The sequence below is a fragment of the Pelodiscus sinensis genome, chromosome 4 (genome assembly GCF_052426305.1).
Source record: "Pelodiscus sinensis isolate ZL-2025 chromosome 4, ASM5242630v1, whole genome shotgun sequence".
NCBI lineage: Eukaryota > Metazoa > Chordata > Testudines > Trionychidae > Pelodiscus > Pelodiscus sinensis.
In genome coordinates, this window is record NC_143055.1 from 136043746 (window position 1) to 136055766 (window position 12021).

The window sequence follows — 12021 nt, forward strand, 5'->3', positions numbered from 1 at the left end:
CAACTAGCAGCATTGTGAAAACAGTCTGCTAGAGAAATTTACAACCAAGCATTGCTGTCAGTGGAAACAAACCGGGCCCTGCAGAATCTGCTTCCCCACCTTTACAGCAGTGCTTCTCAACTTGCAGGCTGCTTGCAGCCCAACCAGCGCTCAGCTTTGGCCCACGTGGCAGACTCAAGGCCATACGGGTAAGATATGTAATGGGGGACACATCCCCACAAAATACAGAAACCCACAGATGTGGCCCACTGGTATAGTGGTTGAGACCTGCTGCTATATGAACTGCACAGCTTGAGAACCTGAGTCTGACTCGTCTGTTTCATCATCCCAGTGACCAGACGTGTGAAAAGCAAACAGCATAACCCAGGAAAAGGCTATTTTATTTTTTAAATCTTGGTTTTAACCCTCTTCCACTCAGTGTGGCTAGTAAACAAGACCATGGGTTGTACAAGTGTCCCTTTAAATTCTTGTGTGTAGTGCTCTGAACTTGAAGCCCAGCCTGACTTTAGAAAATCTGTCTAGAAGGCCGGGCCAGACTTTCCAGCGTGCTCAGCACCTAGCAGCTCCCATTGTCCTAGATGGGTGCAGGGTTCTCCACTGTTTCCAGTGGGCGATTCCGGTGCTTTCAGGCAACGGACTCCTGAACTGCCATCTCACCAGGCACGGTGAACTTCACACACCCCCACCTCCCCGGAGAGACTGAAATCTGTGCTGGAACGATTCCTGTGGCACTGTGAGTTACCATGTCCTGACAACGGTGCCACTGGTGCCAGGCTGCACCCTGCAGGGAGCTGGCTGCTGTGGTGAGGTGGTGAGCAGGCTGCTTCGCAAGGCCAGTTTCCAAGAGCTCCTCCGAAAGCAGCTTTCCATCCTGAGGGCCAGTGCAGCGTTTGGATGCTGGGACGAGAGGTTGAAAATGGCATTAAAATGAAACGCTCGGGGGGGTTTCACCTGGTCATCTTGGATTCAATTCTCAGTGCCGGAGGGTGGGGTAGCAGGACTGGCAGGGCCAATACCTCCCACGCTGTGGCACTAGCCCTTTGAGCGGGGCATGTGCCCCCTGGAGCGCTGAGCTGCTGCAAGGCAGGGGTCTGGGTGCTGGACAAACATCAGGGCTGGGGCTGCCATCCACCCAGCAGCCCCACTGTCTCAGTTTTTAGTAAAAGGGACTTTCTTTGTTTAGTGCCCATGCCCCATCTCTGGCTTGTTCCAGCAGTAACCACGCCCCAACGGTAACCTGAGTCATTGCTCTTGCGTTAGCCTCTCGCAGCCCCTTTCTCACGCGACACCAGTGTGTTCTTTATAACGTTTCCCAAGCAGCAAGCAGGAGCCGTTATCCAGAGCTGCGTGTGCCCCACTAGCGGCCAGGTGAACCCGTATCTTCCCAGAGCTCCCTGCAAGGCTCTAGGCACACGCCACCACCCGGCTCCTGCCAGCTGGTTTGCTTCCTGGGGTCTGTGATGCAGAGCCACCGATGTGGAAGCACTGCTCTGCAAGCCCCAGCCTGGGCCGCTGCTCTTTTCTCCTCTCCGCTCTCTCCTCCCTTCCCCCCCCCCATTAGCACTGGCTAGGCTACATCATCCCAGTGGCCTTCTCTGCTTCTGCAGAGCTGCTAGTTCCTCACTAGAGGCAGCATCTGTGAACTGAATGCCGCCACCTGGCCAGACTAGGGCTTTTCAACCCGTGTAACTGACCAGGGAACATTGCAAGTCCTGCAACTGGCACCATTTCACATTTACCCCCCTCCGTTGTAGGGTACCTCTGAAACCACACTGCAGTTCACCCTTCTTTTCCCATCAGTTTGTTCCCCTGGAACACATTGATGGGAATGAGCTAGATACCTGCACACCAGCTTATCTGCTACCACGTGAAAGGGTAGCACTGAACAGGTGTCAAAGAAACAGGTACAAAACTGGTGCGTAGGACCACACCAAATGCCAGACCAAGGTTAGAAAGAAAGAAGGCTAAAGGGTTGATCCTGCGAGCATTGGTGCATGTTTAGTTACCTACCTGAGCAATGCTGCTGAAATCAGTGGAATTGCCCATATGAGTAAAGTTACAATATGTTGATATGTGTAAACAAAGACTGGACCCTAGTTTGGGGCTAATTCCTGCATTTTTGAAATGGGGAAAAAACCCTTTATCTCAGATGCAGATACATCGGTATATAAAATGGCAACTAGGCCCAAAATTAAATGTACTGTGTAATATTAGAAATGTTTTGTGTGTGCTATTATCCTGTGGTATTACCAGCCCAAGCATTGCAGTGATTTGCTAAAAGATGGGACCAGAAAGAAAAACTAATTTATTTTCACTGTGCCAAGCCAAAATAAATGAAAATGGGAAAACACCAGTAATGTGTAAAGCTGGAAATTCAGGTGTCTGATCAGAGGTAACATTAATAACTTGAAAGGTAATGTTGATAGTTTTTAAAATGATGGCATTTAATTTTATAGCCTGTAGTAGTGTGATGGGTTGGATCACAGCGTTCCCCTTGGGATTGTTACCTGGGGTGCTGGTCATGCCATGGAGTTCAACTACCTGCCCTCAGCCTGGCCTGCGGGGCTAGAAAGCCCTGGTCTCCCCCAGCTGGGGCACAGAGTTGGGGTAATACAGCCCCCCAGCAGAGCAACACAGATGCTGAACCAGCTCAGCTCTGGGAGGGCTCAGCTATAGCATCACTGGCAGCACCCAAGAACGTGGCCCCAAACAGGGCCAAATTCCCAAATAAAGCTCTCGCTCTATAAAAGTTTTGCACAAAGTGCTTAAATTCACCATCTATCAATGGAAGAGAGATGCATGGTGGTTTGTATGTATCCTGTGGTAAAACAGTGGAAAGCTGGAGGACTTGATGTACCCCGAAAAGACCTCTGCCCCCCCCCAGGGGTGCCAGTACCCAGTGGGGAGCCGCTGTTCTAAGCCTTGAACCGTGTTTATTGCTCTCTGAACATTGTCGGTTTGTTCACATCTGTCCAGGGCTGGGCACATACTGCAGGCGAGGCCGCCTCAGTGTGGGGTGGAGCCGACTCAGCAGCTCTTGTGCCTGGCTTCTAATAACCCTGCTAATCAGCCCGGAGCGATGCCTGTTACAACTCGGTTACACTGTTGCCGCCGGCGATCCCGGTCTCCTTCCTGGCCGGGCTCTTCCCATTTAGCGGGGCTGCTCTGATTTTTGGCCGGGGGGGGGGGGGTATTAAAATAATTGGCCGGAAAAGGCCATTTCCGTCCGTTGACATGATCGGGAAAGACTCGAGGGGGCGCTGAACGCGGCTCCCTCCCCCGGGCACAGAGCGGGGCGCTCGAGTGAGCAGGGGCGGCGGGCTTAGGCGGGGTCCCGGGAAAGGCGGACACCGGGGGGCCGGGAGTCGCGCCCCGCCCCGGCTCCGGCAGCCCCAGCGCCCGGGGCGGGGTCACGCTGCAGCCGGGCCCGCCCCCGAGCCGAGCCGCGCCGAGCCGAGCCGCCATGGGCAGCAGCAGCCTGCGGCGGGCCGGGCTGGCGGGCGCGGCGCTGCTGGCGCTCGGGGCGGGCGGGGCCTACGTGGCCTGGCGCTGCCTGGCCCGGAGCCCCGGGGCCCGGGCGGAGCCGCGGGCGGGCGCAGCCGCGGCCCGGGAGCAGGTAGGGGCGGCCCGGAGCTGCCCGCGGGCCCCTTCCCGGGCGCGGCTGCGAGACCCCCGGGCCCCCGCCCGGTGCATTGAGCAGGGCCGAGCCCGCTGCCACCGCCCAGGGCTGCGCGTCCTGCTCCTGCCTCGCTCAGCTGCGGGCGAGCCCCCCCCGCCCCCCCCAGCGCTGCGGGCTGCACGCGAACAGTGCCATGGGCGGCCGGTGCTTGCGGGATTATCATCTGCCACGTCCATTTGCCAAGCCCCGGGCAGGCTGGGATCCGGCAGGCAGGCCGCCTGGCCGCGCGGCTAATCAGCTTAGTGGGTAGGCAGGGCAGTGGGGGTGAGGCGCTCGCCCGCTTTCTCATGCCTGCGCAGGAGGGAGGTTGTGGGATCCCTCCCTGGCCGGTGACAAAGTCCCCCGGCCGGGAATGCGCACTCCGGTGACAGGGCCCTTCCAGTCCCTCCTTTCTGCCTCAGCAGCCAAGCTCCAGCTTCTCTCTCCAGCCCCCCACTCCCTTGCAGGTTTACCGGCCAAGGGCCTGTTGGGCGCAGGGTCGCGGGCGAGCCCTGCCCCGTCCTGACTCTCCTGGACGAAGCGCACGGGGCAGGCCGTGAGCCACCCTGCGTGCTGGAGCTGGAGCAGTGAGCGCATCCACACGAGCTCCATCAGGGTTGATACAGGCCTGTTTTCCACGTTTACATCAATGTTGTTAGGTTGCAGGTGGCAAGTAGGAAAATTTGGGGTGGGGGCGATAATAGGGTCCTATGTAAGACAAAGCCCCAGATATCCGGGGCTCCTGATAATAGTGGGACAGCCGGTCTCCCTAGGCGGGCAGGGCAGTGCACAGGGAGTCAGACTCCGCTTTGCCAGGCCAGCTGTTACCGTCCGTGCATCATTCGTTTCTCTTGCCTGTGCTGAGCAGGGCCAAGGCTGCGTCCGCCCTTCCCGTGTAAAACCCCTGAGAGCTGGGAATGAAGAGCTGAGATCCGCATCCGTGGGGAAGCAATGGGAGTTAGGTGTAAAATGCCTTGGGGGATGTGGGTCTAAGCATCATTGTCATGGTCTGTGGGGGAGCCAGTGTGAATTTTCCCTTCTTTTCTGTGCTATTTGCTGCGGCATCCGCAAGCCAGCTGGGGGTGCAAACAGCAACGCTGGCAGCAGAGCAGTGCCAGCGATGGCTGGGTAGAAAGGGCACAGAGGGTCTAATGACCGAAATCCAGGGCTGAAGAAAAGTCGGCAGACAGGACACTAGGCGAGATGGGCCATTGGTCTGACCGCTCTGAGGGATGTGGAGCTGGTGGCTGTATGAGTGGCTCAGAGAGCTCAGAGCCGGCACCAAACCAGCTTTCACTGGGCGCCAGTCTAGCATTGTGAAAACCAGAGTCCACCCAGCTGGAGTCCCAGGCCCCAAGACCCACTACAGATGGGGCCCAGCTCTGCAGTACTGATGTGGCTCATCCCCTGCGTCGACCAGAACCGCCGTGGGATCTGTAGCGCCCGCTGCGGGCCCGACCGAAGCCAGCCCGCGGCTGTGGCACTGGGACTGGGCACCGGGGGCCCCTGTGGCACTGGGACTGGGCACCGGGGGCCCCCGTGGCACTGGGACTGGGCACCGGGGGCCCCTGTGGCACTGGGACTGGGCACCGGGGGCCCCTGTGGCACTGGGACTGGGCACCGGGGGCCCCTATGGCACTGGGACTGGGCACCGGGGGCCCCTGTGGCACTGGGACTGGGCACCGGGGGCCCCTATGGCACTGGGCGCCTCCGTGCGCCTGGCACGTTCGGGGCCTGGCCCTGGGTGGCGCGGAGCCCCTGCAGCTGCTCCTCCCGGCCAGCAAGGGCTGCGCTGCGGCAGCGGGTGGAGGGTGGCCAGGCTGCCTCTCTGGGCTGCTCTCCGGGACCGGCCGCATGGCGCAGCAGGGGGGGAGCGGCTGGGTGCCCGGGGCCCTGCCGGCGCAGGAGGTGAGGGGTCCCCGGGGGGCGGGGCTCTGCCTGCCCTCACCATGCACGGGGGAGCAATGAGCCGCACGGGGCTGCTCAGCCGGGAGCTGCTGGGGGTGGGTTTGGGGGTCCTAGTCGGAGGAGCAGCTGAGCAAAGGCCCTAGCGGTAGAGCAGACGTGGGGGTGGGTATGGCCTCCCCTTAATAAAATACCCTGCAGCAGTTGCCCGGGGTGCTGCACAGGGCTCTGATCCAGGCCGGCGCCTGGTACCCTTGCCACAGAGCTCTAGTGTAACCGTCTGGGTCATAGTCCCCCCACATCCCATCTCGGGGGGCGACCCCCCTTGAGAGTCAGGCACGACACAGGCTGGGGGTCCGCAGCTCTGCAGCAGCCCCTAATGCTGCTGGCTCTCCTCTGCTTTGCTCCTTCGCGGGGCAAGCAGCTAGCGAAAGCCCTGTCCAGCTCTGCGGAGCTGGTAAAACAAACCAGCCGCCGGGCAGATAAATCCCAGGCTCCCGCACAGGACGTGCCTTTGTTCTTGCTGCTGCAACCAAGTCGTGAGCAACAGTCCAGTAGCTGCGGTGGGGCTATCCCGGAACAGCCGAGTCCTGGCTGGCCGGTACGCGGGAGGCCCGTACATCCGCCTACCTCCCTTGGGCGCTTGCCACGCAGAGCACAGTGATGTTGGCTACAAGGCTGCCTGCAAAGAGAGGGGGCAGCCAGGGGCATGCGCCGGGCCTGGGGGCTGGCAAACCTGTCGGGGCCTCGGGCGTCCGACTCGCCTTGCAGGGGAGGGAGCTCTCTGCCGCACAGCGACTGCCATGCTGGGAAAGGGGAGGCCTCCGAGCCGGTGGTGTCGGTTCACACGCGTTGAGTCCCGCTGGTGTCGGGGGTTACGCAGCGTAGAACTACAGGACAGGGCCTAGTCTGGAGATATCTGACCCTTTCTATTCCCAGTGCAGGCACAGGCCCCTAATGCCATCGTATTGCTGGAGTTAGACTTGGGTTTGGCTTTCTTACCTAGTGGCCACACAGCGCAATTGGTGCCGTTGCTTCTCTATCTGCTAGCCCCACAAAATGCTTAATGCATCACAGCCTGATTCCCTGCAGCCTGGCCTGCAGCACAGCCTCCTCAGCAGCTTCATGCTGCACCAGTGAGCATGCGCTGCCTTCTTACTTCCAGGGGAAACCCCAGAGCAAACAGATCTTGGTGCTGGGCCTGGACGGAGCAGGGAAGACCAGCGTTCTCCACTCGCTGGCCACGAACCACGTGAAGCGAAGCACGGCATCCACGGAGGGCATCAACGCCGTCTGCATCAACACAGAGGAGGCCAAGATGGAGTTCTTAGAAAGTAAGTGCTTGCCTTCTAGCGAGTGGCCTGGGGGTGTGCGTCGGACTTAGTGGGAGCTGAGCTTTCAGAAGAATGATTAGACCGGGGCGGGGAACGGGACTCAGGGACCGTTTGTGAGGCCTTTGACCCCCATGTTTGCAACGCACACAATCAATGCGAGAGCTCGAGACCTGAGAACCTCCGGGGCGCTCTGTCAGTCTGCGCCAGGAGCTGCAGGGTTGGGACGTCCCCGGAATTAAAAACGGGGATGCTGCTTGGACCTGTGATGTCTCCAGAGCTGAAGGAAGACCTGACACATGCTCCTGCTTGTGTCATCGCTGCCCTGGAGCCAGATGCCTTTCTGGAACATCTGCTTAGGCCAGCCTCAAGTTCCTGGGCTCCGTACAGGGTAACGGGGGGGCATGCAGGCTGAGCTCAGTTACGCTACTGGTGGGTGAGGTTGGGAGGTGCAGTGGTGCAGCTCTCCTGGAGACAGCTGTACTCAGAATGCAGAAGACACTGGGGCTGATGGCGTTTGTCCTAAATAACGATTTTCACCTATTGTACAAGGATCTTGTGGGGAGCTCAGTGGGATTTTCGGAAGGCCTCTGGCTGGGCGCCTCGACTGGAGTAGGGAGTCAGTACCCAGACCGAGAGATGCCCAGTGCTAGAGGGGGTGTCTGAAAATGTTAGGCCTTAAGAAAGGAGCAAGCACCTGGATGTGGGCTTTGGCAGAAATGCTTTCAGGGAGAGACTGCAGTCTGGCCACACTCCCCCAGGAGCCCAGGCAGACAGGGCAGCTTAACGTCTGAATCCCGAGGAGATGAGAATTTGATGAGAGGCCTTTCTATGTAGGGGTCGGTGCGGGAGAACAGAGGTGCATGCAATCGAATGGCCTCTCATCTGAATTGCTTGCGCTCACCCTGCCTGTCGTGTAGCTGCTCCGAGAGCTCTGCCCCGCTCTTCTCTTCCAGTCGGCGGCAGGGAATCGTTGCGGTCCTACTGGAAGATGTACCTGCCCAGGGTTCTGGTGCTGATCTACGTTGTGGATGCAGCAGACCATGAGCGCTTCCCTTTGGCTAAAGAGCTGCTCCATCAGCTGATCCAGAATGACTCCACCCTGCCTGTGGTGGTCCTAGCCAATAAACAGGTAAAAGGGGAACTGCACCAGTCAGTGTGCAGTGGGAAACCAGCCTCTCTCCAAACCATTGACTCTTTAAAGGCCAGGGGGCTCAGGAGCTGGTTGTCAATGTTGTGCTTTCCGATTGCGGAAGAAAATAATCCAAGGCTTGCTTTTGCACTCACAGCGTAGGCCAGATGCTTAGAAATCCACGTGACCTAAGTGGGGGTGCCCATGTTTGCAGGTGTGAAACTGTGTGTGCGGACTGCACGCGCCAAAATGGAGAACTGACTAATCCCCCACCACAGTTTGGACCTGAGAGCTCAGCATGTCTGGACCAGGGATGTGAGAGACTAGTCGACTAGCAATGCGACTAGTCGCTTCCCCTCCCCCTTGCTGACTCTGAGAGGGAGGAAGCAAGGGAGGAGCAGGAGCTGGCTTAAAAGCCTGTTCCCCCCAGCACTGTCTCAGAGTGGGGCAGGGAGGTCGGGGCACAGGGGAAACAGCACAAGCAGGGGCTGAAGCAGTCTCTGCTCTTGCTGCTTCTGCTGTGATTCTGCTTTTGAAATTTACATGAGCCCCTGGGAGGCTCTTGTACATTTCAAAGGCTCGGGCGCTGCAGGGAGCATGGGGCCAGAGGGGTCCCTGCTGGGCCTGTGCTCCTTGCTGGGCCTGAGCCTTTGAACTGTAGCAAGAGCCCAGTAGGGCAGACGCGCCCTTATAGACTAATCACATAGTAGATGGAAATCCCGTCGACTATTTCACTAGTTAATTAGTCTGAATTGAACATCCCTAGTCTGGACAGTGTCATGGGAAATGATTTAATTTAGGGCCTGGAGGCCAATTATCTATTTACGTCTTGTTACCTACTAGCCTCCAGTAGTGAATCCCAAACGATTGTCTGGGTGTGTAGGTTGGGGGCGTAGCTGAAGGAACACGCACACACTGCGATACAGTTTCTCTCTGCTAGACCTCCTTCTCCTAGCTGAAGCTTTCCCTTCACTAAAACACAGACAATAAGTTCATGTTCCTTGGCTGCTCTGCGCCGGAATGGAAGCACACCCGAATTCTAGCAACATGCCACCGAGACTGCCTGGGTTTTTCTAAAGCAAGATGCTTTGCCCTTATTAAAACCCTGTTTGTTTCTTCTGCTCTGCCTCAGAGTCTCTAGCGACTGGCCGTTGCTCTGTTGGATGGGGGTGGACTCAGCAATACAGTCTGGTCACAGTACCGGGGCGATTCTCTAGTTCGGGGATGGGCCTTGGTGTCAGAGACACCGGAGCAACCTAAAACAGGGTCATGCCCTTAGGTTCTGCGCATTCACTCTAGGGAAAAGTTAGAATGGAGCCAGCCAGACTCTCCAGGGGCCGACGGGTTGGGGAGCCAGATGTCACTGCCAGTCAGTGCATGCTCCGAAGTTCGTTCTTCTCCTCGGTTCCCCGTGTCCGCTGACCGTTCCCCACGTGGGGCCGCCTGTGCCTCAGAGACTGGATGGTGCAGCTGGTGCTTATGAGAGGTGCAACCCACTGGTGTTTTGTCTTTGTTGGCCAGGATCTCAAGGGGGCATATTGCATCACTGACATTCACGATGCCCTGGCACTGTCTGAGATGGGAGACGAGAGGAAGCTGTTCCTGATCGGCACCCACGTGGCAGAGGATGGTGCCGAGATCTCTTCCAGCATGAAGGATGCCAAGGAGCTGATCGCACAGCTGGTTTCAGAAGCTCAGTGACACTCGTTGTCCTTGGAGCAGCGCTGGGATACGGTGTCATTGCTCGCAGCCACACGTTCCCAGCAAAACACGGGGCGTTGCTGTTCCTAGCGGGTGGCGTTTCTACGGAAATGTCGGTTTGTTAGGAGCTTCTGGTTTTAGATAGGGGTTGCGGGTTAAAATAGCTTGTGGAGTACTTTTAGGGCAGGGGGTGTTTCAGTAAAACCGAGTTAATGGGAGATAGAGTTTAGACGTACTGAGGCAGGTATAAATCAACCTCATGAACGTCAGTGGCATGGCCCTGATTTATACCAGTTGTGGAGCTGAGCCTGAATTTTAGTTTGTTTTTCTGTTTTACAAATCCCAATGGCAGTGGTTTCTGCACCCTTCCCCTACCGTGTTGGGAAGGCTCCACGCTACGATCAAGGGTGTTCTGAAGAGACGAGCAATTTTGGATGCCCCAGGTTTGGAGTGTGCACACTGACACCTTTGGGAGGCTGTTTTTCAAAGGGTGGCCATTTGTCACCCTATAGAAACGGGGCCTTTTCAAGGTCTCTCAAATTGGGCACCCAAAATCACTAAGCCTCTTTGAAAGCCTGAGCTGTCGTTAGCGCGTGAAAGCCAGGAAGTGAAACTGATGCTAAAGCCACTGTCTGAGGTTTCTTTGCCTATTGAAGATCGTTTCAACAGTATAACTTAAGGGGATGAATTTCAGCCTGTCTAGTTAACTTGGTGCAACAGGTGGTAGGGACACCTACTTGGTTTGTGGCTTCTTTTCGTTTAGATTGATTCAGCTGGGAAGCAGTTTAAGGGTAACTGAAATAAGCCATTTGTATACCAGATAGGATTGGCCAGGCCCCCTTTGCGTTAGTTTAACTATATTGGTTTAAGGGACAAAGTTATTTCAGGGCAAGTTGACCAGTTCTGAGCTAAGTCCAATGCCAGAAGTAAACGGTATCAAGGATGGGAAATGAATGACATTTTCAAAATCCCTTTGGTTCTTTACAGGTAAGGAACGCACTGGGATTCTGTTCATCCTGCCACTGTCTCTTTAGCGAGTGGACCTCCTTAGTAAGAACATGCTGGAAATAGCAAGCCAAGGTTTTGTAACAGCAGACACTGCACAAAGGTTTTATAGCAGCAGCCTTTCCATTTGCCAGCAAACCAGTTCTATAAAGCAGAGCATTTTAGCGTCGTCACGTGTGGGGGTTTCTTTTCTCTGACCAGACGGCTTAGCTGTCACCCCAGCGCCTCCCCATGCTCCGGCAGAGTTAGTGTGAGGGGTTATTACATTCTGTTCATGTCACAATCGGCCCTTTCACAGCCATCTGGATTCTAGGCTTCCTCCTTTGTAATGCCTCCCTGCAGCCCCAGGTACCGTTCTCAGCCTGCCCTAGCTTCCCCCTCCCTTTCTCCAGCGACCTCTGCCTCTGCCTCACACACATCTCCTGGGCCAGGCCGCGGCCTCACCCTCGGGCTGTGCTCGGACCCCTCCTGTTTGCTGATTGGCCCAGAAAAGGAAGGGGACGCCCTCCCCCCGGACCCCCTGAAAGCACATTCATTTCCAAACTCCATCTGGGCCAGCTTGCAGCCCCACCATTCCACCTGCAGAGCGCCGAGCTCCCTCCAGGAGCCGAGCTGGCCTCAGATAGGTCTTCCCTGGCTCCACGCACGGCCGGCCGGAGCGGAGCTTTAATCGTGTTCGGATACTAGGGTTGCCAGATGGTTTAACAAAAAATACTGAACCCTCCCCCCCCCCCCCAAAAAAAACACCAGGAAAAAATTCTGTGGAGGGGAAAAAAAGGGGGGGGGGAGACCAAAGGAGGCTGCCCCTTTAAGACGGCTGCCATCTTGGCCATCGTTTTTAAAAATCCCTGCAGCTCCCTGCTCCAACCCGGTAAGCACGGGGGAGCCGGCGGGGGTCGTTGGGGGGGGCACAGGAGTGGCTTGCGAGCCGCAGGTTGGTCACAGCTTGTGTTGAGGGAGGCGTCACGTGGCCAGCTCCCGGGTCTCTGCTGGTCACGTGGGCAAGAGCAGCGTGCGCTCCGCTCCCACCCCAGCCCGGCGCCCCCCTAGCATGGCACCTGGCAAGTGCCCCCTCCTATCCCCCTTCACTACGACTCTGCCGCGCGCCTCACTCCCCCGCCCCCACCAGATGCGGCAGCGGAAAATATTCCCCTCTGGGCTTTCGGCTGATAGAAACAGGAAATACCAGACATTTCACATGTCCGATATTTCCTGGGTTTTTTTACCGGATGGATCCCACAAATCCCAGACTATCTGGGTGATACCGGACACCTGGCAACCCTATAATA

At 57.2% G+C, this 12021-nt stretch overlaps 1 protein-coding gene across 4 annotated transcripts; it reads left to right on the forward strand.

The window, feature by feature from the left end:
* Positions 1–3232: 3232 nt before the first annotated feature.
* ARL9 (ARF like GTPase 9) lies at positions 3233–10901 on the forward strand. Of its 4 annotated transcripts, none has more exons than XM_089778192.1 (4): positions 3233–3303; positions 6729–6897; positions 7851–8026; positions 9548–10901. In XM_089778192.1, the coding sequence occupies exons 2-4, from the start codon at positions 6882–6884 to the stop codon at positions 9725–9727; spliced, it is 372 nt and encodes a 123-aa protein (XP_089634318.1). In that variant the 5' UTR covers positions 3233–3303; positions 6729–6881; the 3' UTR covers positions 9728–10901. The 4 variants fall into 4 exon arrangements, with proteins under 4 accessions (XP_089634318.1, XP_075785328.2, XP_075785329.2 ...); XM_075929213.2 differs by lacking the exon at positions 3233–3303 and adding an exon at positions 3435–3616; XM_075929214.2 differs by lacking the exon at positions 3233–3303 and adding an exon at positions 3908–3925.
* Positions 10902–12021: the final 1120 nt, after the last annotated feature.